Raw genomic sequence first — 26,158 nt, 5'->3', positions numbered from 1 at the left:
AAGAATGGTCGGTCCTTCTCTATTGGGGAAGGTCGTCCTCTTCCACTGAAGGCTCAGCTTTGGGAGGGAGTGAGGGAGGAAGGGGACACACACGTAGCCAGACTGATCAGCCAAATCAACCTGATGCGGTAACAGATATTGCAGCCAGACCCGCCCATTCCGCGTTCTGCTGGTGGACTCCAGCCCCTGCCCCTACTGGGGACTGAACCCAGGACCTCACGCATGCTAGGCCATCGCCCTGCTAAGCCACATCCCCAGGCCTGCCTGTAGCTTTTTATCAGGCATACGTTTGAAAAAACGGACAGCGACAACTGGAAACATTCACTATTGACCTAATTAAGAAACTCAAACTCGTGATATTTTCAAAGTTATAAAAGTAGGCATAATTGAATAAAAGTAAGCATAATTAATTGAAAATAAGTTAGACATTAAAATATCAAGATAAATTGGTCCCCTCATTTTATTTTAATGTTTATATAGTTTTTTGCCTTTCGTATGATCAGTGAATCTAAAATATATTAAAAACTTCAAAAACTAAAAGAACATATCTAATACTCCTAATCCATTCCACTTAGAGCCTCTCATTCATTCTCAGTACCTTGGTTGGTCAGTCTGTCTGTCTGTCAGATAAACTTGTTTGTCTGTCTGTCTATCTATCTATCTATCTATCTATCTATCTATCTATCTATCTATCTATCATCTATCATCTTTAATCTATCTTAATACAAATTTTTATTGAAAACTTAATGTTTTTATCTTGTTTTATCACTTGCCAATATATTCCAAACTTATTTCCATGTCAGCAAAGAAACTTTTTTGGATAACAGGAATTGAACCCAGGGGTGCTTAACTATTCAGTCGCATCTGTAGCCCTTTTTTATATTTTATCTAAAGACAGGTTCTCACTGAGTTGCTTAGGGCCTTGCTAATTTGCTGAGGCTGGTTTTGAACTTGTGGTCCTCCTGCCTCAGTCTCCAGAGCCACTGGATTACAGGTGTACATCACCTCACCCAGCTAATAAACTTTAAAAGAGTAACATTTTATTTTAGGGTAGCTTTGGATTTACAGAAAAATTGTGTAAGAGAGCATATAAGAATTCCCACATATCCTACATTCAGTTTTTTCTCTTGGTAGCATCTTAAATTAATATGGCACATATTTCACAATTTATGAACCTATATTGATTTATAATGGTTAACTGAAGTTCATATTTCATTCAGATTTCTTGAGTTTTTACTTAATGTACTTTTCCTGTAACTATTATATTACATTTTAGTTGTCATATTTCTTTAGTTTCTTAGTCTTTTCTTATGTTGGTGAACTTGAAAGTTTTGAGAAGTCTCAACTGGAATCTGTTTGATGTTTTCATCTTGTGATTAGCCTGGGGTTATGGGAGGAAGGCCACAGAGGTGAAGTGCTCTTTTCTTCAAATCATATTAAAGGCAAGTGCTATCGGACTGATTTATCAGTGTTGATGCTGACCGTGGTCACCTGCATGGGGAGGTGGTGGGCAAGTGGCTCCACTGCCGTTACCCGTCTCCCTCCTCTTTCTATAGAGAATGTACAGTCCACACTTAAGGGGTAGGGAGTGAGTGTGTTTTCCCTCTTTGAGGGCAAACTACCTGCATACATTTTTTGGAATTTAAACAATTTAAACTAGTTTGTTTATCTAAATTTAAATTTAAACAATTAAAGTTTATTTTCAGAATAAATACAAATTTTCACAATCTAAGAAAAAAAAAAAAAAAAAAAAAAAAAAAAAAACAAATCCAAGTAAAGAACAGGCTGCTTTGAACTAGAAGGATCTCCCTAGATTACTAAATCAGACACGAGCCTGTGGCAGTGAAGAACATTTCTTTTTCATTTAAATGATACGTGTAATTTGAAGGTATTTATTCATTGCGTCGTTAGTGACTGAGGCATCCTCTTGGGTCACCTTTGTGATCCCCTGCTGGAGGGGAAGCCATCTGCCCCACCAAGATCTGAGACAGACTTTCCTGTTTCTGAAGTTCAGAAAACACTGCAGCCTCTTTCAGCAGCTGGGGAGTGGTTTGAATCCTGGGCTGGGTTGAGAGTTGCTATTTCAACAGTTCTTTTCTCTGAGGATTAGCACTATGATGCTGGGGATCGAACCCAGGGACAAAAGGGTTTTTAAAAAAGTTCTTTCCAGACAGTGGAAAGAAGGCTAGGAACTAACTCGGATGGGCTGGGCAGACGGCAGCTCTGGGGACAGTGGACTGAGCAGTCCAGTCTACAGAAACTGACCAAGGAGTTAGAACACTGAGCCCAACTTCATTCAGTCCTTGCTGAAGGACCCTGGGTACATGCCAGCCCCTCCACATTGATCTCTGTTGTCCTTGGGCAGGGATCGGGGATGCTCTACACCTGGGCCTGTTGGCAGGCAGTTTAGCACTGAGATGTGGCAGGAGGAAGCCACTTCCTACCTCCTTCTTCATTTCCTCCATCCACTTTCCCTCTCCACCCTCTGCTTTGGGAACCAGGCTCTTGGGAGGATTGAGCTACTATGATGTGCTGCCAGGAGGCACGTTCCGAGGGCCGTGGGGACCTCTCTGCAGGTAAAAGCTGCACAGGTTCTTGGCCTTTGGCCTTCAGTCCTGTGTCTTCTCTCTCTCACTCTCGCTCTTTGCTGTCATTTCCACTTACTCTCTGCCTCAGGGTGGATCCATTTTTCTTTCAGTCTCTTCCTGCAGCTTTGTTTATTCTCCCTGCTCACCCACTTTTCTGCCCATATTCTCAACCACTTTCTTCCAGTGAACTCCTTTGCTCCTAGAATCCAGAACCAGGCAGGTGGAATAAACCACCTTGGTGTTTATTAAATACCCAGCATCCAGGACGGTCTGCAATCTTCCCTCTAACTGCCCTGGTTTATCTTCCTCCTTCTCTGAGGCATTTCCTCTGGGAAGGAGTCAAAGCAGGCCGGGTGCGCTCACAAATCCTGCTCCCAAGAGCTGGGGATGTTCTTATGGACTTTCCCACATCTTCTCTGCTGCAGCCCTTGTCTTTGCCCGGCTACCTCCTGCTGCTTCATGAGCCCGACTTTGTTTATTTTTTCCAGTCTGGCTTTGGGGACATGGAGGGTGGCAATGGCACAGCAGTAACTGAATTTGATTTGATGGGATTCTCAGGTTTTGGCTCTTTCCGGTGCCCTCTGTTTTGGGGGGTGCTCTGCATTTACTTGATCACCTTGCTGGGCAACTCCCTGATCATTGTCCTGAGGCTGGCAGACTCTGCCCTGCATTCCCCCATGTACTTCTTCCTTAGCCACTTCTCCCTGGTGGAGATCCTATATACCACCACCATTGTGCCTAGGATGCTGGCTGACCTCCTCTCCTCCCGCCCGACCATCCCACGGGCCAGTTGCTTCACCCAGCTGTATTTCTTTGCCCTCTTTGGCGTCACCGAGTGCTGCTTGCTCACTGTCATGGCCTGTGACCGGTATGCCGCCATCTGCCGGCCACTGCGCTATCCCACCCTGATGACCTGGGTGGTGTGTGTTGGCATGGTGTGGGCCTCTTACCTCATGGGTGTCATCACTGGCACCACTCACTCCATCTTCATCTTCTCCTTGCCCTTCCACGGTGCCAACACTGTGCATCACTTCCTGTGTGACATCCTGCCTGTGCTGAGACTGGCTAGTGGGAGCACCTTCTGGGGTAAAGTGGAGAATTTTGCTGTCACGGTGGCCTTTATCCTGATCCCCTTCTCACGGATTGTGGTCTCCTACGTCTGTATTCTTGCCACTATTCTTGGGGTTGCGACAACCCAGGGGCATAGAAAAGTCTTCTCTACATGTTCTTCCCACCCGTTTGTGGTCATGTTCTTTTTTGGGACTGGGACTGTTGCCTATATGAAGCATCAGGCAGGTTCCTTTCGGGACACGGACCAGATCCTTGCTGTCTTCTACACAGTTGCCACCCCTATGTTAAACCCTTTTATCTACACTCTGAGGAACAAGGAAGTCACAGGGGCCATGAGGAGGCTCATGAAGAGATACCTTTGGAGCCCTTGACGCCGCTTCCTGCTTCCCAAATTTCTGGAGATAAAGGTCTGATCTCTGGCTGTTTTCGAGGAGGAGGAGAAGCTAGGGCCTGCAGTCCACAGGGTCTAGCCTGCTCTGTGTTGGTGTGAGTGTGGGTTTCCTTGCTCCACCCAGCATGAGGGCCCAACACACCAACGTGTTGCTCACAGCTCTGCTTCTGGGGCTTGTTCCAATGGCTTTGACCCGACTTGACTGTAGGCACAGAGCTAGGCAAACACACACTTGAGCTATTCTTCCTACTTCTCCCAGAGACTCCTCATTGCCAGCCTTTCTCTCTGGCATCCGGCACCTCTGCTGCAACAAAAGCTCCTTTACTCCAGTGCGATGACTAGCCTGGGTGTCTGCGGTGCCAGGGAAGGAAAAGGGGCAGGAGTAGTTGGTTTGAATTTGGAAGTTCAGGAGATGGGTCTTGGTGCTGCTTGCTCTGGCAGCATCTGTCCAGTTACTTTGCTCCTGACTGACAACCTCTTTCCTGGGGTCCCTGAGATGCTGATGTTCTTGGCTGGACCTCTTTGCCCAACCCCTTGACAGACTTGCTTTTCATTTCTCCCTCTTTTCCTAGGGTAGACATACACATCCATCTCTTCTCCCTGGCTCTGATCAGAAGGTCTGATTTAGACCTTGCACTACCAAAATGAAACTTTGGTTTCTAGCAATATTTCTGCTTGGAGTCCACTTAAATTTTTTGGTCAGAGGGATCAGCAACCATTTTATTTTTTCTTGGGAAGTCAGTTCTTAATGTTTCATAAATTCTCCTTCAGTTAGAAGCCACAGAAGGAAATCACTCAAGGCACAACGAATGAGGACCTTTAAATAGCATTGATTGTTTTCCTTTCCCAGTTTACAAAAATTACACTGTTAATTGCAGAGAATTTTGCATTTAGAAGAAAAGAAAATAAATATTAATATTTTGTTGGTAATAATGTCCTTGGGAAATTACTGTACCCTGTTTTATTCTGTATATGTATATATACATATTTCTAAGAACTAAAAATGAGATTATATTGTCTAAATTGCTTTGTAATAGTCACTTTCTACTTTATTAAACTATATTTTAAATTGTACCATATCAGGAGACTTCTAAAACATGCTTTTAATATCTAAAATACTTACATGGATGTCCTATAATTTTAAATAATCTATCATTGAATTAAATTTTTTTTGTAAATATTGTTGAAATAGATGTGGTTATACTTACAACTTTGTATATTTATCTTATGCTTTCCTTAGCAAAAAATTCTAGAAATGGAAATGGTGAATCAAAATGTTTCTGAAACATTCTGCCAAATTACCCGCCACAAGAATTTTTGTTCTTTTATAGTCCAATCAAGTGCCCTTTTCCCACAATTTTCAGAGCAGGGAAATGGACTAAGAATCAGGATTGAGTTGGGACTGCAGGACTCAGAGAAGGATGGGGAAAGGTACAGATTGATATTTAATATTCTTACGAGGCAGAAAGAATTCAATGAGAAAGATATGGACTTGTTTTTCCTCAGTTTACTGAGGACAGGGTGATATGAATCATAAGGCATCAGAATTAGACCCAAGGAAGTGCTTTCTGATAGATTTGGTGTCTGAATAAAACAAGGAGTGAGACTTTGCCTTTTCTCTCCGTTCTGAGCTGGGAGTGGAGGCAACAGAAGAAGGATATGAGGAAATTGGACTTATTGGCTCTGAGTAGCTTCCTGCTTCTCCCACCCAGCGGGCAACCATCAGCTCGAGAGTCCTTATTTTCAAGGTTCTCAGTTAAAATACAGGGAACCCAATTAAGTTCAAATTTCAGGTGAACAACAAATAAGTTGTTAGTATGTCTCTTGAAATATTTAGCCTGAAGGATCCAGATTGTTTTATATTCCTGGGGAAAGAAATATTTTGAACATGCTTACATTAAAAAAAATCATTCATTGTTTATCAGAAATCCAAATTTAGCCAGGTGTTCTGTATTTTTATTTTCAAAACCGACAACCCTATCCTCAGGTTCTGTTCAAGCAGGGCTGGAACTGTATTCAGTTAGAGGTGAGAATCTAAGTAGAAATCTCTGATCAACTCTATTTAGGAAGAAGGAATGGTTTCCTTTGATGTGAATTCTGTGCAGGACCAGAATTCCATTCTTAATACATGTGTGAACAGTGGCCCTCTTTATCTAAAATCAGGATTATAATAGTTTCTGTGTGCCACATGATTGTTGTGAGAATCAAATGTAGCCTTCCCCTGTCCCCCTTTACCATGTACTTTCTTTGCATTACCTGAAATTTACTTCTTTCTTTGCTTATGACTTCTCTTCCTTCACTAAAATGTAGTGTCCCATTGTTCACCTGTGTATTCCTGGCACCTATAACAGTGTCTGGAACATAGTAGATGATCAATAAATATTTGTAAAATAGGCAAACAAATAGATATAAGAAAACTACTTAGCAAAGTGAAATATCAAAGATGAACTAATCTGTTTCAGTTGCTCTATGATAGCTAGTACTATCATTTCTATTGTCATGAACTTCATAAAGTTTTTAGATGTTGTAACAATTCTGGACTTTCCCATTAAAAAAATCTTCCTAAATGAACTGGAAAGTCTAAGGTGTGTCATGTTGAAGAGAGGAAAGGAAGAGCTGTGGATGGGATTTGGAGTAGAAGGGATTTGGAAAAGACAAATCCCAGTACAAGTTATGAGGGGGACAACTGAGAAGGGATCAGATGGGCCATTCTTTAGAGGCCCTTAGAGAGAGGCAAGGGGGCTGTAAACAATTCTGGAGAAAAATGGACTCTGGTAGTTTATGGCATTGAAAGAGATTCTGGAGAACCAGGATAGAAAATGGTTGGGAACCTAGAGAGGCTGAGAGGCCAGAGCTGTGGCTAAGGTTGGGATGCTGCTGGCAGCGCCCTCACTGGTTATGGAGATTTCCCTGGCACTGTTCTGGTGCTGTTGATTCTGGGCCCTGGTACCCACTATTATCATCAACACGAGTTGTAAACTTTCCTCTGCTTCTTTGCATCACTCGCACCCTATTCAAAGTCTAAGGTGAAAGCCTCCACTAGGACTAGCGAGGGTCACAGGCCTGTGTCCTGGCTGTCAGGGTTTAGGGAAGACAGTAATTTTGCCCTATGGGCTTTTGTCGACATGGGTGGAGCTTTTCTTTCTACAAAGATCTCCAAACGAAAGAGAATTCCAAGTTGGGTTCTTAGCAGTGGAGGTAACTGGTTAGTCTGGTGGAGAATGCCCTTCTTGTTGAGTTTCATACATGGCGTCCCTTTTTTTTAAATTTTTTTGTCTTGCTGGTGATTTAACCTAGGCAAGCACTTGACCACTGAGCCACATCTCTATTCCCTTTTATACTCTTTTAAAATTTTATTTTGTGACGGTCTTACTCTGTTGTCCAAGCTGGTCTAGAATTTGTGATTCTCCTGCCTCAGCCTCCCAAGTCGCTGGGATTACCAGGGGATGCCACCAATCCCAGCTGCATGACCTCCTCTCTTGCCATTATGAGCACTTTATTTACAGGCTCATTAAGAATGACCGGGGAGTAGTTTGCTGAGGAATGTGGTAGATGCAATTTTCTTTTGCCTTCCGTACAAGCTTGGGTCCTACCTAAATTTACCACTTCCCATTATGGATGCAGTGCTCTTGGGGACACATAACTTTAGGCTGGTGCAATTGTCCATGGTCACCTGTTATCTGGTGGTCAGGTGTTCAGTATATACTGTTGACCACATTAGGCCTTCTGTGATATGGACAAGATTCCCCAGAAGTCCCTACATAAAGGTTTCATTCCAGCTTTGTGGTATTGGGAGGTGGCTGTGGATTTTTAATAGGAGGGACTTGGTGTGTGGTTCTTGTGTCATTGGAGGCATGGTCTTGAAGAGCATGTGGGACTCCAGTCTCTCAGTCTCTTTTGACTTCCTGGCTGGAGCTGTGACTGCTTGTGTCAACGGAAGCTTCTGTTTTGCCATCTAGTGCCCTCACCAGAGGCCCGACCCATAGGGGCTTTCTGATATTAGACTCAAAACCTCAGAATTATGAGCTAAACAAACCATTTCTCCTTACTAAGTTCATTGTCTCATTGTAGTAACACAAAGCTGACTAAGAGCAGTTTCATAAAAAGATGCCAATTCTTTGCTCTAAAGGGTGAAGTTTGGATCCCAAACCTCTGATGCACTCTTCAGATTTACCTCAGGCTCCAGTACCACTGACACTGAGCATCTGTGTTTCCATTGTTGTGACAAAATACCTGAGAAAATCAACTAAAGGAAGGAAAAATTTACTTTGTCTCATAGTTTTAGGGGTTTCAGTCCATGATCACTTGGCTCTGTTGTTTCTGGGCTTGTAGTAAGGCCGAGGTCCAGAGGGGGAACAGGCAGTAGAGCAAGGCTACTCAACTTGTGGTGGCTAGGAAGGAGAGAGGCGTTTGGCGGGGGTGCGGGGAGGAAGGAAAGGTCAGTGAACAAGATACATCCTTCAAGGGTCATGCTTCCAGTGACCTACTTCCTTCAACTGGGCCCCATCTCCCAAAGTTCTTACCCCCACCAACAGCCATTTAAGTAACAAATCCATCAACAGATTAATTCATTGATGAGGTTAAAGCCCTCATGGTTCAATTACTTCCCAGAGGCTGCATCTCTGAACACTGCTTCACTGGGTACCAAGGCTTCAACACATGGGCTTTTGGGGAACATTTCAGATCTAAGCCATAACAGCCTCTTATAGTCCATGGGGTAGTTGAGAAGCCTCCATGGCAGAACTGCAATCTGGACCAGCTAGGGAGCCTTTTATTGCTCTGTCTCCTAAGACATAAGTGAGCTCAGCCCAGTGAGTTGGAATACACCTGTAATTCCAGTGACTCAGGAAGCTGGGGCAGGAGGATTGCAAGTTTGAGGCCAGCCTGGGCAACTTAGTGAGACCCTATCTCAAAACAAAAAATAAAAAGGGCCGAAGATATAGCTCAGTTGGTAGAGTACCCTTGGGTTCAAACCCTGGTATTGAAAAAAAAATCTGATATGTGGGTTGAAATAGCACATCAAAATGGGATATATGTCACTGTATCACTTCCAAAATTTAGAGAATCACAGGTGGTCTTTTTCTTATTGTAGGGAGAAAAAGGTAAGGCAATTTCACTTAACATTTGAGGAGATATCTAGACACATCCAGACATCCCTGGAAAACTAGTGAGGTGGTAGGTCCTTTAATTTTATGGGATTTATCTCCCACTTTCTGGTATGAATGTATATCTAGAGTGCCTGCCATTTTCTTCTCTCCAGGTGTTATCAGCATAGTCTCATCAATATGATGGACCAGGTTGGTGTCCTGTGGGATGGTGAGATGATCAACAAGCTTGGGAACTAAGTGGCTGCACAGAGCTAGAGGTCAGATGCAATCTTGAGGCAAGACAAGAAAGGCCTAAAGGGTGAAGGCACTTGTGTCCTGCCAGGAGAGAGCCCAGTGTTGCTGGAGTCCTCTGGGTATAGGTAATATTTGCACACCCTGTCTAGGTGAGAGCAAGTGGCTCCCTGGCAGGCGAGGTCGTCCTGCTCCTCTCTCTCTGTTACTAGTCTCCTTTTCTTCCTCCTGCCCCTCTGTTTATTCTCCTTAGCTCCTTGTCGACCCTCATCTTTCTATTTTTTCTGACTCACATTATCAGAGGGAGAATTCATAGGGTAGAGGGTTCAAGTGAGTTCTAGAGTTGGACACAAGTCTGTTACTTCCCAGCTGTGTTAGCTAAGGGCAGTTGCCAAGGCCTCTGTGCTTCTTTTCTAGCCTCTGTTATCTATTCTCCATGCCACAGCTAGAATGATCCTTTAGAAACTCAGATCTGATCTTGTCATTCAGGATGAACCCCCAGGTTTCCAAGTGAACAACATTCTTCATGATCTGTATGGGTGTAGTAAGTGGGGGCATACCTACTTATTCGGATCCTCAGGTTTTCTACAAGGTGAAGGGAGGTTTTATTCTACCTCCAGAAGGAAACCAGGGTAGAAATGCTCTGGCTTTTGTCTCTGGCCCCTCACTTCTTCTTCATGGGAAGGGGAGTGACTTTACCAATTGGTGATCTATTTGGAGCATTTTTTCCCCCAGGCTGACTGGCCTTTGGCTGCACTTATCCTTTTCTCCTTCAAATGTTGAGACCCCATTTGGAATGACCTGTAGTTCGTACAGATCCTCTGCCTATAACTGAGGGGTGATGATAAACGTGGGGAATAAAAATCTGTTTTAGTCAGCTTTTATACTGCTGGGATCAAAAGACCTGACAATGACAATTAGAGGAGGAAAAGTTTATTTGGGGACTCTCCAAAGATGGAGGAAAGTGACTCAGGACATGACAGCAGGAAGCAGAGAGAGAGAGAGAGAGAGAGAGAGAGAAACTCTCCTCACCACACAAAATATAAACCCCCAAAGGCATGTCTCCAATGACCCACCCCTTCCAGCCACACCTTACCTGCTTTCAGTTACCACTCAGTTAATGCCTTTCAGGAATTAATTCACTGATTGAGTTAAGGCTCTCATAAATCATCTCACCTCTAAACTTTCTTGCAATGTCTCACATATGGGCTTTTGGTGGGGATACCTCATATCTAAACCATAACAAGCTCATTTTGACTTCAGGTCCAAGCTCCAATTCAGCTCTGCTAGTGACAGAGCTGATGTTTTGCTCCCTACTTAATTCCAGTATCTATTTCCTTGTTGGTTGAGGACCCAAAAGGAAGAGAAACATGGTGATCTGGTTTGAGTATTCTCCCAAAGGCTCAGGTTGGGAGCTTGGTCCTCAACGCAGTGATGTTGGGAGGTGGGGCCCAGTGCAAAGTTGTTAGGTCATTGGGGGTGCTATCCTTGAAAGGACTAGCTCAGTTACTTCTTCTAAAAGGGTTGTTTTAAAGAGCAAGACTGGCCCCATCCTGCTCTCTGGCTTCCTATCTCACCATGTGATCTCTTCCACATGTGCTGCTGCCATGCCATCTGCCATGATGTATCTAAGTAGCTAAGGGGACCCTTCCCAGAGGCCAAATTGATGGGACCACCTGGTCTTGAACTTTCAACCTCAAAAACTGTGGCCCAAACCAACTTTTTGTATTTATAAGCTTCCCAGCCTCAGATATTTTGTCATAGTCATGGAAAATGAACTAATACACATGGTTAATTGGACCTTTTCGAAGTCCAACAGTTTTGGTCACTGCTTATCCCTTCCTCCTCTTGTCATTTTCCCCTTGCTTACTGTATTTTGTTGTAATGAATGACTTGCAGTTCCTAGAGTGTGTCATGCTCTGGCTCACCTTGACACATTCCATTCCCCTTTGTTAAAAAATATTAATTGAACTGGGCACAGTGGTACATCCTTGTGATCCTAGAAACTTGGAAGGCTGAGGAAGGAAGGTTGTAAGTTTGAGGCCAACCCTGGCAAATTAGTAAGACCTGCCTTAAAAACAAAAAATAAAATAAAAAGGGCTGGAGATGTAGGTCAGTAAGTAAAATACCCGTGGGTTCAATCTCCAGTACCACCCCTGCAAAAACAAACAAACAAACAAAAAACAAACTGGAGGCCATTAGACTGGGGTGTCTCTAGCACTTTAAGTTCCTATATGAGCAAACCAAAGCCTAATGAAAACAGTCAAACAAAACTAGAGAATTTATCATCAGAAACTATCAACTAACCTGTACGTAGGACTTGTCACTCTAATCAATCAGATGTTTTTTCTTTTGTCCTTATTCCATGAACACTTTTAAAGTTTTCTCTCACCCCCTCCAGAGGAGGGCTATGCTCTTGCAGCCTGAGGCTTTCTGACTCATGAATTGCTGATAAACTCTTGAAAGTTTTAATATACTAGGTTTATCTTCTGACACCTGATTCTTCTTCTGGATAACTTCTCATTATTTGGCTGCAGTTACGATTTTCTCCTTGAAGCCTACTCTGTCCCTGTAGCCTGGCTTGCGGGGGGGGGGGGGGGTCTCTCCTTTGTGGTCCTTGATAACCCTGTCTTGCTGCTCTCCTTTGACCACATTTCATAAAATGTTGTAAAACCGGAGTTGCCTGTTAACTGGCCTTTCTTCTCCACTTGTGCTTTATTTTTTTCTTTGCAACCAAATTCCTGGCACCTAGCTTGGCATAACATTTTCTGAATGAATATATTAAACTTGAGCCTCCTAAAGAGCATAGAATGGCATGTAGGTGGGCCACATGGATCGAACGTGTTCTGCAAGAGAGTGATCTTCAACCCTAGTCTCTGCATGGGTGCTGTCAATGGCCTTTCCTGGAACTGCTCAGGAAGAAGCCCCCACGGAGTGAAGTTTGGTGGTGCACTCTGAGACAGGGAGCAATGCCCACTACTTAACCTCAGTGGGCTGAGGGCAGCCACAGTCTGGGTCCTCTACCATGTTCCTACCCACTCCAGCAGCCAGCTCCTCAGTGCCCTCTGCTGCCCACTGTGGACAAGGGCCAATGGAACATGTTCCTAAGCAACACAGAATAAGGTGAAGGTGTGGCTCTCAGTCGTTGGAGGGTGGGGAGCTCCTAGGGCCTCCTGAGGGCTCACCTCTCCATAGTAATTCTGCACTTCTGATCCCGTGTACATAGGAGACTTCTTTCTGGTGTGTGCTGATGTGTCCTCTCAGGGTATCTAGACTAGCTACATGGTGACTAATCTAAATGCATGTACATTCTGCACATTACATCTCCGCAGTACTGTATTTTGAATTACTTGGCTTTGGGAAAGTGTGATTGGATGTGAAATCCTTTTCGTTAATACAAGAATTTTAAATTTGTCATTTTTTTTGATGAAAGAAAAGGAAACGTTAGTGGATTATTTACACATATTTTTGACTATTGCAAAATTCTAAATGAGCTTGAAAATGGTTATATATTTTTTACTACCCAGTTCTGTATTTTTCTTTGAAAATGGCCATCAGTCATTTTAAGAATCGGTATTTCTGGGTGCAGTGGTGCATACCTGTAATCGTAGCAACTCGGGAAACTGAGGCAGGAGGATCATGAGTTCAAAGCCAGCCTCGGCAACTTAGGAAGACCCTAAGTCACTTAGCAATACCCTGTCTCAAAATAAAAAAAATAAAAAGGACTAAGAATGTGTCTCAGCGGTGAAGCTCTCCTGGGTTCAATACAATTAAAAAGAAAATCTGTACTAAGGATCTTGATCAGAAAGTGGTCAGCCATTTTTAAAGCACAAAATCTAATGTAAAATTGTACACACAGAAGAAAGTTGTTTGAGAAGTTTTACATAGAACTAGTATTTAAAGACTTTTCTGTTATTACATATTTTATTTCCTTATATATAGTAAGAGTGTGATTAATTTACTTTTTGCATCATGCCTTATCAAGCTACTTCCAAATCCCCTTCAGTTTATCCTGATGTGCCCTTCAAATATAAGCACTTTTTCCAACTTACACCTTGATGTGAAGAAGGGTGTAAGTATGGGATTGAACTACTTCTTCCAGAAAACCTTCCAGGAACACCCACACTGTTATCATTAAGCTTCCAATACACACTTACACATCTTTGGGCTCATCATATTTCTGTTTGTTTGTTTTCTCTCCACTCCATTCTTCCTCCCAACCTGCATTAGATTATGAGTCCTATGAGCACAGGGATTTTATCAGTTATTCTCTGAATACCAGGAGTGTCTTACTGATACTCCAGATCAGTTCGAGATCCGGTTTCCTGACCCTGTGTCTGTATGTCCGAGGATATTCTCTGACCTCCAGTTCCCTTTAGCTGGTCTCTCTGAAGAGGGCACAAACAATCCTAGTACACCAGGGTGAAGAGTTTCCTCTAATGCTTCCAGCAAACCTGATATATCAGGCAAAATCCTTGACTGGCTGCATGATGAAGCACAGAGCTGTGGTGAGGGCTGGAGACCATCCCAGAGGCTAAGCTTCCAGGAGTGACGGTCAAGCACAGCTGGGTCAACTGAGGAAACTATTGGTGCTGTTTCCAGGATTCAGATACTACCTCCAGGTCAGAATTTGCCATTGCAGCCTTCTTTGCTGCTGTCTGAGAGAGACTGCACGCTGCTCCCCAGGGCCTCACTCAGTCTGGGGTGTTGGTGGAGATATGTGGGATCAAGCTGATGGCCCAGAGAAGCCAGGGAGATCCTCTTGACCGGTCAGACGTGTTGTCACTGCTTATGGATAATTTCAGAAATCAAGGGTGGGAAAGGGATTCATGTAGACTGTTTCAAGAGGGAGTAGTGATAGGGAACAGGTAGATGTGAGTGGTGGGAACATGAGGTTAAGCAAAAAATGCTATACAATGGGTCCAACTGTGCTGACTCCCACATTCTTTCTTTTCCAAGAAGCAATTTACCTGCAACCCTACCTGGCTTACGTGGACAGGATATATCACATTCCTCAGCAAACTACCTGTTATCTTTAGGAGAAAGACAGGCCTGAAATAATGTTGATAAAGGAATCCAAATTACCCTGAAGGGGGAGATTTTTGTAACCCTTTTCACAGATGAGATCCTGGAATTCAGGGAGATAAGGATAATTCCCCCTAACCATAAAAGCTGTAGGAATTTATGGTTAAGAATTCAAATTAGAACCAGTCAGTATGGACCAAAGTGACCTAGACTTATCATGGCAGTGGGGACTTGAAAGTTTGATGTCATAATGCTGTCAGTCAAAAGGCAAGAGTTGGACCTGGGTGGGACTCTCTGGAAACTTCTCAGGGATCCCCAATAAAGCTGGAGTGCAGGAGAGGCACACTGTCCCTCTCCTCTCTGAGAGGATCCACTCTCTCCCTTGAGAGTGTCCCCCTTTCCCCTTTCCCATCCCTTCTAATAAACTCATCACCTGTTACTCTGAGTCACATGTCTGAAATTTTTCTGAATTGACCACAAGAATTGGCTTTTGGAGGAGGGTCTTCATGCTGCTTCAGTTTCCCAGAAGTCCCTTAACAGTTGGGTCAGTAATTTAGGAGGCCTCAGGCTGGACTGGCAGTTCCGAACCTCACTGGGAGTCAGTTAGAGCACGGGGTTTAATAGTTTGAGTTTTGTACTGTACTTTAGAGTTTATGAAATGACTCTATGACTGTTATCATACTTCAGTGATTCATTGAATAAATCAGTATCCACTGAATGATACATCGAGTGACGAGGACTGAGCCTTTTCCTGTGTTAAGGTTGAGAACAGTTTACAAGTAGATTGAGCTGAAAAGAAGAGTCTGTTGCTTGGAATGCAGGAGGGAATGGGCGGCCTCTTGATCTAGTGTTCTGCACAGGGAAAGCTCCTGGGCCACTTGGGTAGGGTGGGATCTGGGTATCCCTAGCGATGGGAGTGGTGTGCACACCCAAAATGGGCAGGCCACTGAGCGCCAGGGCCATCTGCAGCACCCTGCACACCATTCCCTACTCCAAGCTCAGGGTGTCCTCAGCCAGCTGTGCAGACTGGCAAGTCCACGTGGCAGTGAAGCACCTGCACATCCACACCCTCCTGCTCGACAGTGAAAGAAAAGAAGTCTTAAGAGGAGCTGGTATTTGGCCCAAAGCTAGATTTAGTTTTGTTCTTCCAATTTGGGGAATTTGCAATGAGCCAGAATTTTTGGGAATAGTCACTAAGTACATACCACATGGATCATTAAATGAACAACTATATAGGAAAACTGAATATTTCAATATTGTCAGGCTGTTAAGATGTCACATCCTACATGAAATTGCACTTGCTGTACATTACCAGTGCAATATGAATTTTCCTCTACTTCATCATGACTTGAAGACTCAAAATATCTTGTTAGAAAATGAATTTCATATTAAGATTGCAGATTTTGATTTATCAAAATGGCACATGATGTTTCTCTCACAATGACAAAGTAGCAAATTTGCCCCAGAAGGAGGAAAAATTATCTTTATGCCACCTGAAAATCATGAAACTGGACAAAAATGAAGGGTCAATGTCAAGCATGATATCTATGACTCTGCAGTTATTACATGAGAAGTGTTAGCCAGAAATCAGCCTTTTGAAGAAGTCACCACTCCTTTGCAGATTATGTATAGTGAGTTTCAGGGACATCCATCTGACACTAATAAGGAAAGTCTGCATTTGATATACTTCATTGAGTACTCATAATCTCTCTAATAGAAAAGGAATGGGCACAAAATCCAGAAGAAAGACTTTCTTTCTTAAAATGTTACTAGAATTTAATCCAGTTCTGAGAACATTTGAAGAGCACTTTCTAACAAATGAACAAAGTTTCAGGGTGCTTTCAGTACTATTCGCTTACTTGACAAGAAGATGGAGTTATCTCTGAATGTATCTGTAAATCATGGTCCACTGGAGGAATCATGTGGATCCTCTCAGCTCCATAAAAGCAGTGGTTTTCCTGGAACCCAAAGATCCCCAAGGAAAAAGATTTAAAAAAAATCTGGAAAAACTACAGACTGTTCTTCTATAAAGCTCCATCACTGTCCAGTAAATCACAGTTGGGGTAGTACTATTTTTGCATTTCAAAGGGCTGTATTCTGTGATCATAAGACCAGTCCCTGGTCTTGAACAATAATAAATCCACTCTTAGCTGAGGGATATTCAGAGTGTCTACAGCCTGTCATAGCCCAACAATGGATCCAGAGCAAAAGGGAAGACATTATGAGCCAAATGACTGAAGCCTGCTTAACTAGTCACAGTACGCCCTCTTTTCCAGGTACTTGATTGCAAAAGAGGACTATGCACTTGTTAGTACCAAAACTACAAGGACTCCGAAAGTCAGTAATTACTGGACATCACTGACATCCAAGGAGAATTTGACAAAGTTACAGTGCAAAATTTGAATAATAACAAACAAATGGGTCTACAACCTTACCCAGAAGTACTGGTGGTTTCCAGACCACCATCTTCAAATTTAAGTTTGTAAGTAAGTCTTTTTCAAAAAGAAATGTCAGTTTCTTTTACAAGTCTGTTATCTTGATATTTTTAAACAAAATCCATATGGGCTGGGATTGTAGCTCAGTGGTAGAGTGCTAGACTAGCATGTGTGAGGTACTGGGCTCGATCCTCAGCACCACATAAAAATAAATAAATAAAATAAAGGTATTGTGTTCATCTACAACTAAAAAATATTAAAAGTTAATCCACATGGGTAGTACAAGCTTTACTGAAGATTTTTTTTAAGAGGGTAAATATTAGTCTCCTTCCATGAAAATTGCAGTATTTAAAAAAAATTACATAAATAAAAAAGTTTGCATTTTGCTACATGGCTAAAAAAAAAGAAGTAGTTGGAGAAATGTTACAATTCATTGCAAAAATGAATTGGTAGTGACATAAAGGAGGGAGAAATGTGTTTTAGATATCAAATTTCAAGAAGGAATTCCTTGAGTTTCATTTTGTAGGGTAAATAGCAGTTTTCCAGGACATGTTGAGTAAGATGTATGTGGGGAATTTCTGGCATAACAGAAAAGGCATAGAGATGTAAGAAGCCTGCATAAGGGTGGGGAGTTTTGTGGGAAACAAACTTAGAAGAGAGGGCAGATGTGCGCTACAGAGGGACACACTGATTTTCATGGTTGAATCACTGAGCACAAGAGCAAGTCTTGAGGGCTAAGGACTACGTAGAGATCAGAGGGGTGGTGGGAGGGAAGACAGTGTTCCTATACTTCCTCAGTAGCTCCTGTTATTGGTGAAATATTGGAGGACTGTGGCTCCTCACAGAGAGCCAGAGTTTAGAATGTTCTTGTGTGGAGGACGTGGAGATGGTAATGGTGTGTGAGAGGCTGAGGGGCCAGGAAGGCACCACCTGGAACAGCCTGTCCTTTCACATCAGTCTTAAGCTGCTTTTTCACCTCTGCCACGGCCCAGGGGAAGAGGTGGAGGAGATGGCATCAGCACCAGAGGCTAAAGGGTGCTTCACTTTCACAAGTCCTGCTTCTGGATCCCTGGTTGGCTTTGGCTCTGGATCTTGCCTCTCAGGCCAGTGGATCTCCCAGAATCCCTGACCAGCTGTCTCCTAAAAGGCATCCAGAGCCTGAGGCTCCAGTGTGTTTCTTAGAGATGATGTGGCATAGGATCTTTTGGCAAAAAGTTTTTCCTGATGTCTAACCCCAGTTCTTGATATGCTCTACTAGCTTCCCTTTGGGGCTGGTATCAGTGAGTCTCATGATTAGAACTGGAATAAATGAGTCTTATGACTACAACTTGGCAGCTATTACTCCTGAAGGCTGGGAACAGAACAAAGGTACCATGAGTAGACTCAGACACACACGGAGGAAAATGCAATGGAAGGCTAGGAACACTCCCCAGGCTAGAGTGGGTCATTTAATTGGGTGTCAGGGTCATAGACATCTGCCTCCATGACTGATGTGAGCCTCTGGCTACTGCTATTGCCAGGGCAATCACCTGAACAACCTAGAGGATGCTAAGCGTTCTTTCCCAAAGTTAACAATCTTTTCCACTCTGCCTTGTCCTAATAACCCATGCTCTGATGTTGAGTCTGGGGTATAGAATAGGAGATAAGATATAGATTTACCCAATTTAATTCCAGCATTTCCTGCCAGGAGACCTTATTTCTTTGAGGTGCTGCATGATTTCTGTTAGGCTGGAGTTCAAGTCCAGCACTTGAAAGCTGAGAGGAGGAGCAATCAGTGAACAAGTAGACAGACCCCAAATCCCTTCAGGTTTAGGTGACCTGCCTCTTCACCATGTGTCGGAGGGCCCCTGTCACCTCCGTGTTCCGAAGGGTGTAGATGATGGGGTTGAGCATGGGTGTGATGACTGTGTAGAAGAGGCTGAGGATGCGGTCTGTGGTGACAGAGGAGCCTGCCTGGGGCCGGATGTAGGTGATGCTGGCCGTTCCAAAGAAGAGCGAGACCACAAGGAGGTGGGAGGAGCAGGTAGAGAAGACCTTGTGACGACTCTGGGTGGAGGTCATGGCCAGGATGGCACTCAGGATGCGGACGTAAGAGGTGACAATCAGAGAAAAGGGGACCATGATGAAGACCACAGTGGCTGTCATCACGGAGATTTCGCTCTTGTGCTTCCCAGCACTCGCCAGCCTCAGTACTGGCAGGATGTCACAGAGGAAGTGCGGGATGGTTGGGTGACTGGGGAAAGGCAGAGTGAAGATGAGGGAGGAATGAGTGGTGGCTGTGATGATGCCCATGACCCAGGAGGTGCCCACCATGGCCATGCAGGCCCGCAGGCTCATGAGGGTGGAGTAGTGCAGGGGCCTGCAGATGGCTGCGTAACGGTCGTAGGCCATGGCTGTGAGCAGGCAGCACTCTGAGATGCCCAGGACAATGAAGACATACATCTGGGCTGCACAGGCCTGGAAGGAGATGGCCCGAGGGCGTGGGGAGGCCAGATCAGCCAGGGTCCTGGGCACGATGTTGGTGGTGTAGAGGAGTTCCACTACGGAGAGGTGGCGCAGGAAGAAGTACATGGGGGAGTGCAGCGCAGGGCTGGCCCGCGTGAGGAGGATGATCAGGGAGTTACCCAGCAAGGTGACCAGGTAGACCAGCAGCACCACCCAGAGCAGGGGGCCCTGCAGGGCCTTGAGGTCGGAGAATCCCAGAAGAAGGAATTCGGGCAGTGTAGTATGGTTTTCCTTAGTCATCACTTCAGGCCAGGAAAGAGAAGTTATTTAGAAACAACCAACATGTCTGAAATCCAGAAAAGCACTTTTCATACAGTCCTTCTCAAAATCAAGTAACAGCATGTTCTCTTTTTGGATGAACGGTGGGTCTCAGATAGATTAAGCAACTTGTCCGAGCTAATATTGACTTCAGAATGTTGCACGGTGATATGACTATTTGTGATCACACTGCCCGGGGGTATCAAGCTTTGGGATTGTGGCACTTACCCTGATTCCTTTCCTCTCTTCTTGTCTAGGCCCCTGTGATCAGTTATACCAGCTGGGGTGTCCCAGCACACCCTGTTCTCTCTACAGTTCCTCCGTCACTAGTGTTTCCTGCAGCGAGTTTCTACTCAGTCTATTTAAATCTCACTCATTCTTCAAGCTTCAGCTCAAGTTCCACCTCCCTGTGGCAGCTTTCAGTCATTCTCATGCTGAGAAATAACTGTCTATGGCATTTCAGGATTGATATTTAGGTTCATGTATTTGTATGTGACTTACCTCCAGTATTGAGAAAGGTGCTGTGCAGTGTCTGTGGTTTTTGTTGTTGTTGTTTTTTTTTGTACCAGGGATTGAACTCAGGATACTTGGCCACTGAGCCACATCCCCAGCCCTATTTTGTATTTTATTTAGAGACCGGGTCTCACTGAGTTGCTTAGAGCCTTGCTTTTGCTGGGGGCTGGCTTTGAACTTGTGATCCTCTTGCTTCAGCCTCTGGAGCCACTGCAGTGTCTCTTTGAATAACTCAGTGATGTGGGGAACTCACCACCTATTGAAGTGGCCCTTTCTAGCCTTGGCATCTTCTATCTGTTGGAAAAATATTTGTTACACTGGTCTATGCTAAATGTTTAGTAATTCATAGAATTTCTAACCCCTCTTGTACAAACCAGTCCTTACAGTATTTGAAGAAGGCATCTTTATCCATACGCTCTTGAGACATTGCTTGTGCTTTGGTCCCAGCACTTCCTAATGTAAAGTTTCCACTATAGGATCCTGAAGCAGAAGGTGGGGATATGGAGAGGGGGGTTGTCTGTTCTAGCAATTGCTAATGTTTCCACTATACTAAGAAATAATATTCATTATATCACTGGATCTTCACAGTCATGCTATGGTATGGAAACCTTTATTTTCTCCATTTTACAGATGAGGAAATGGAAGCCCAGATAATGTAAATAACTTTCTCCAGGTCAAGTATATAGTAAGAGTTTGGGCTCAAATCTGGGTCTGTCTAACTTCAGGGACAATGCTTTTTTTCTTTTCTTTTCTTTTCTTTTCTTTCTTTCTTTCTTTTTCTTTTCTTTTTTCTTTCCTTTTTTTTTTTTTTTTGTGGTACTGGAGATTGAACCCAGGGGTGTTACCACTGAGCTGTGCCCCCAGCCACTTTTTATTTTGATCCAGGGTTTTGCTAAATTGCTGAGGCTGGCCTTGAACTTGTGATCTTCCTCTTAGCCTCCTGATTGACTAGGATTACAGGTATGCACCACTGCCCCCAACAGGGCTGGCACTCTTAACTACTAAGTCTTGGAGGTTAGTTTTATTTTTTATTTTTCCTGGAGGTTAGTTTAATCACCAGAATGACAGCCATGGTGCTTAGAAAATGCCAAGTCGTCCCTAAACATTTATTAGGAGAATGGATGAATCCCAGTTATAAAGACAGGGGAAATGATGAACAGAAAGATTAAATAATTTGCCTAAAGTTAGACAGAAAGGAAACTGGACTTCTGGTTCCAAGATTTGCCGAGCTTCTTATCACCCACATTCACCACATACATGAAGTTTGTTCGTCCATCTTCATATTTGGGCAAGAGGGTCTCAAACTTTCTGCCCATTGCTCGTGGACTTAACCTTTGCCCCATCCTTGCTCTGGACTCTCTCACCATATTTTTATAACCTATAGCCATTTGCTGTAGCTCCCACTTAGAGATTGCTTTGTGCTGGGAATTGTGCAGAATTTCAGCAGACCTTTCTAACAACACTAGTGATAATTGTTTTTTGCCATTGCAGATAAGGAACCACAGCTCTGAGGGATTTCAACCACCATCCATACCTACTATATCTCCAGTGAGGACCACAGCCTCACCTTGCAGTTTTGAGGGATAAACTTGCATCTAGTTAGTTTTGCCAGTTATCTGAGTTTTTTGGCCAACAATCCTTTAGATGCCCATATCACTTAAAAAACATGGTCTAGATTCTGCTGCTTTCACATTTTTAAAATATTATTTTTCAATTAAAAACACTTAAGAAATATTTGAATTAAAACCACCCATAATTCTATCCCTTAAATTATTTTTTCTTATTTGTTCCCCTCAGGTCTTTGCCCCACTGAAAACCTGTTTTATATGCTTTTAGTGGATGTACTATTTTGTCTTCTTTTATTTTCAAATGTTTGCTATAAACATTTTGCCATGAGATCACATAGTGTTCTGAATGATCCTTTAAAAAAAGTTTTTGAAAAAAATCCTTTGACTTTCCCTACTGACATTTAACACTTTCTTACACTCTTGCAATTTAAGCGGTTCCATTTTTTTTTTTTTTGGTATTGTAGATAATGATGCAAGCAATATCTTTGTGCATATCTCCATCTACTTCTGTTAACATATTCCCTTAGGATATTCCAGGGGTGGAATTATTGGCTAAGAGTATGAACATTTTTATGAGTCTTGCCATATTACACATGCATTTGGATTCCTTTAACAGGAATGAGTGGCATCTCTGTCCTCCTTCCCTGAGTAAAGTGGGGATCCTTCTTGTTCCTGCCTGCCCTCACCAAGGCCTCTCCCTCTACACTCACCTCACCTTTGCCACACTGTGAAAAATTCATCACTGTCAGTGCTCTGGTTAAATTTTGCTTAACAATGTCACCTGTGAGTGTGGAGAGACAAATTTCTCCTGCGTCCTCTATTCTTCTTTCCCTGCTTCTCAGATCCTCACTTTTCAGTTTCCACTCTGACTGTTAATTTCCCTTTGCAATTTCTCTATCTCCACATGTCCTGACACAGTTGGGATGGTCTTCACAGAGACACTGGCCCTTAAGCCACAGTTATTCTTTTTACAGCCTCTCACAGAGGAGCAGGAAAGACAGAAGGTAACTGCTCACTGGGCCACAGACAGGGGATGAACTTTTAAAAAAAATTATGTTTAATTATGGTGAGAATGCATAACATAAAATTTATCATCATAACCATTTTTGAATGTTCAGTTCAATAGTGTTAAGTATATTCACTTTGTCAAGGCAGATGTCTCCAGAACTTTTTTCATCTTGCAAAATTAAAACACTGTACTCATTAAACAACTCCTCATTTCCACTTCCCAATAACTCTTTTTAAAGCACAAAATCACCTCCTGTGCCTCAAATAAGCCTCAGTCAGACAGACAGATGGATCAGTTGGTCAGCTAATTGGTATGTGGATAGAGTGACAGATAACCTGTAGTTAATAGTAGAGGTGTGGCAGGTGGCTGGTTACATGTCTGGTCAACCCTGTGATCCCTGAATGCAGGAGGTGAGACTCTTCGAGGGTGAATGGAATAGAAAACAGATCCTTGAGGGTTAAGCTTGTATTTTGGGTGTAGGGGAGCTGGGATTCTGGAGCCTCATGGTGTCTGTGGGAAATAAAGGGAAGGACAGTTCTTAAGGAATCAGGGAAGTCTGGACCACAAGTTTCACTTTTGTTTATTCAGATTTTTTTTTCCTAAGTATTAATGGGAGAGGAGCGTGGGGGTTGTGTGTGTGTGTGTGTGTGTGTGTGTGTGTTGGAGAGAGTGTGAAGCAGCAAAGGACGATGTAGGCAGCTCCATCTGTGGGTCTAAAAGTGGGACCATTAACAGGAACCTGAGAGACACTGACGCTGACAGTATGGAGAGGGTCGTGACCTCCTGAGTTACCTAACAAGCAAACACATGGAACTGCCCTACGCTACCCACTGTCTCACCCCACACACTCCATCCTTTCCGACACACTACTAATCACTCAGTCATCACACTTGCCACACAGCACGTGCCTCCACCCCCAGCATATCACCCTGCACATCAAGGATTGGCGTGGTCTCTGTATACACAGGCTTTCCTTGCTCTATCACGTTCAGTTTTACCTGGAAGGAATTGTCCGACTTTCCCTATCTCCTTTCCAGCCCTTCTCCCTGTCCAGTGAGACTGGTGGGATCTGAATCACATCTTTGCAAATGAAACAGGAGAGATTTGGGAACCATTTTCTGGACTCTTCTATCACCAAGGTCAGGTACTGGTTCCCTACATACAGAGAGGTTCTAAGGCCCTGAGTGGGCCCTGCTGATATACTCCCTGCTCTTAGCTTACTGTCCCTGGCAGGGTCTGTCCTTGTCAGGGGAAGGCCCAAGGCTGCACAGCACTGTGTGGGGGCACTCACCAGGTAAAAGACAGGGGATAGAAATGGTGACCCAGCCAGGGCAAGAGCTGCTGGGCACAGGCAAGGTTCTGCTCTTCCCCTCCCTGGAAGTCTCAGCCTCTGTGGTGCCCATAGTTATTCTCTGGCTGGTGTAGTGCCTCTGACCCCTGGGGACCTGGAAGGCCCTGACTCCTGGGGTTTCCCTGGTAACCCTGAGCAGAGGTAGTGTCGTGGGCTGGCTAATTCTTTCTGGGTCTCCAAGGTTAGCTGCATTTTCCTTCTCTCCTTAAGCTCATTCCTCATGGCCAGCCTGGATTGCCATTGCCTGCCCACTCATGAAGGGCCTCCTTGGTCACAGAAAGCACAAAGCTTGAGAGTTTCTCTGCCTCACATGTAGACTCTCTCTAGGGAGTTCATTCCCATGTACGGAGTCTCAGCTTCCTGTTAAATGTAGATGCTATTAATAGTGAAGTATGATTTAGGCACACTGTTCTCCATGTGTGGTTTGCTTTTTGGAAAGAAAATGTTCTAGTGAGGATATTACTGTCTGGCTACCTAGGGGTTCATGGGAGGAAAGACCTGGTTTCTGCCTTTCCCTGCATCTCTCCCGTCACTGTGGATGCACTGTGCGTGGTCCTGGCCCAGAGTAAAGCCTTCGGAATGCTGTTAGCTTGGAAAGGGTGGGTGGATGAGGGAGGGTGCTTACGCCAGGTGGTGCTACCTGAACCAGTCCAAGCCTTTGCCTCAACTCCTACTGCCCTCTAGTTGACACTTGCTGTCTCTGCTTTTTGTGTCCCACTCCCTGCCCCCTTGTTTGTTCTTACCACTCCACAATGATCTCGTATCCAGACCACCACAAACCCCCTTGTGCTAAATCTAATGCTCATTTATTGGTGTTTATCTTTCTCATTCTATCAGCAATATTTGACACATTTGATCTCTTCTCTTTCCTGAGACACATTCTTTAATTTCTGTGACTCCCGAGCATACATCTTTGACCCTGGCTGCTCCTTGTACATATAACTGAGAATTCCCCCTTAGATGTCTTTTTTTTTTTTTTTTTTTTTTTTTTTTTTGTGGTGCTGGGGATTGAACCCAGGGCCTTGTGCATGTGAGGCAAGCACTCTACCAGCTGAGCTATAGCTCCAGCCCTGCCTTAGATGTCTTAGAGGCATCTCCAACTTCCCATGTCCTAAATAACTCTTGCTCCTTTCCCAAGTTTCCCCAGCACAGTAAGTGACCAGTTGCCACCCAGTTGCAGATTAAAAATCTAACTTTTTGTTTAACTAATTGCTTTTCTTAATGGCTGGTATTAAATTTCTTAGCAAGTCCTAGTTGTTCTGCCTAAAAAAATTATAACACCAACAACCTTCTCTGACCATCCTGACTGCTAACACCCTAGTCTAGCAACTTGTCTCTCATCTGGGCCTTCCACAATCTTGTGTCCACTTCTCGTGTTAAATACTTGTATTATATGTCTTCAAGTGTAAGTCAGGTGATATCACTCCCCTCCTTTAAACCCTCCAGTATCTCAATAGCTTCTCATTATAGGTAGAATATAATGCAGACTCTTTTCACTGATTTATAGGATTCTAATTATTTTGTCCCTGTGTATTAAATGTGTCTTTTTATTTTTTTCTTTTGACATTTGGGACCTTTGTGACATTGGGGAGACTGCCCCTCCCAGGGTGAGCTCATTCATAGGTGTAGCACAGGTCAGCATGGCTTTCATATGCAGCCAAACAACCCAAGAGTCCATGTCCTCAACTGCCTCCTTTATTGTGCTCTGATACTCTGAACCAGTATTCCTCTGCCCTAGTCATACCTGGGCCAGGTGTCAGTCAACTAGAGACAGCCCCTGTAACCCAGAGCCCGCTGAAATTATTCAAACTACTCAATACTCCACTCCTTTAGTGGAACAGTAGAGAAGAGAAAATACCTATTCAGTGGAACTTTGATGGTACAACACAAGAGTTTGCTTTGCCTAGAAGGATGGTGTGACATATTGACCTACGTTGATCCATGAAAAATGGCTAATGGTTTATTTGGTAGGAGGTTTAGGAGGTGCAAGGAACAAGGCAGGAGAATGGGTGATGAGGAATTTTGGTGTGGCCCCACCCCCACCATCACCATCGTCATCAACAACTCTCCTGTAATACTCTGGACCACATACTGTCCTATGTGCT

General features: G+C 43.8%; 2 protein-coding genes and 1 pseudogene across 3 annotated transcripts; 2 read left to right on the top strand and 1 right to left on the bottom strand.

Annotated features, from left to right (window-relative positions):
- Positions 1-3,091: 3,091 nt before the first annotated feature.
- On the top strand, positions 3,092-4,030 carry LOC306662140 (olfactory receptor 10P22-like; the record flags this gene model as incomplete). The annotated part of the gene is made up of 1 exon (XM_079141716.1): positions 3,092-4,030. One exon carries the CDS (start codon positions 3,092-3,094, stop codon positions 4,028-4,030), a length of 939 nt encoding a protein of 312 aa, XP_078997842.1.
- An 11,705-nt stretch (positions 4,031-15,735) lies between these two features.
- Positions 15,736-16,900, top strand: LOC306661109 (receptor-interacting serine/threonine-protein kinase 2-like; annotated as a pseudogene). Its single transcript has one exon. The product of its transcript is annotated as a receptor-interacting serine/threonine-protein kinase 2-like (transcript).
- A 1,758-nt stretch (positions 16,901-18,658) lies between these two features.
- On the bottom strand, positions 18,659-19,594 carry LOC306661108 (olfactory receptor 10P1; the record flags this gene model as incomplete). Its single annotated transcript, XM_079139912.1, has 1 exon — positions 18,659-19,594. The coding sequence occupies one exon, from the start codon at positions 19,592-19,594 to the stop codon at positions 18,659-18,661; it is 936 nt and encodes a 311-aa protein (XP_078996038.1).
- Between the last annotated feature and the right edge of the window lie 6,564 nt (positions 19,595-26,158).

This window comes from Sciurus vulgaris, assembly GCF_902686455.1.
Source record: "Sciurus vulgaris genome assembly, chromosome: 5".
In the NCBI taxonomy this organism is placed as follows: domain Eukaryota; kingdom Metazoa; phylum Chordata; class Mammalia; order Rodentia; family Sciuridae; genus Sciurus; species Sciurus vulgaris.
This window is presented reverse-complemented; position numbering and strand designations above follow the sequence as displayed.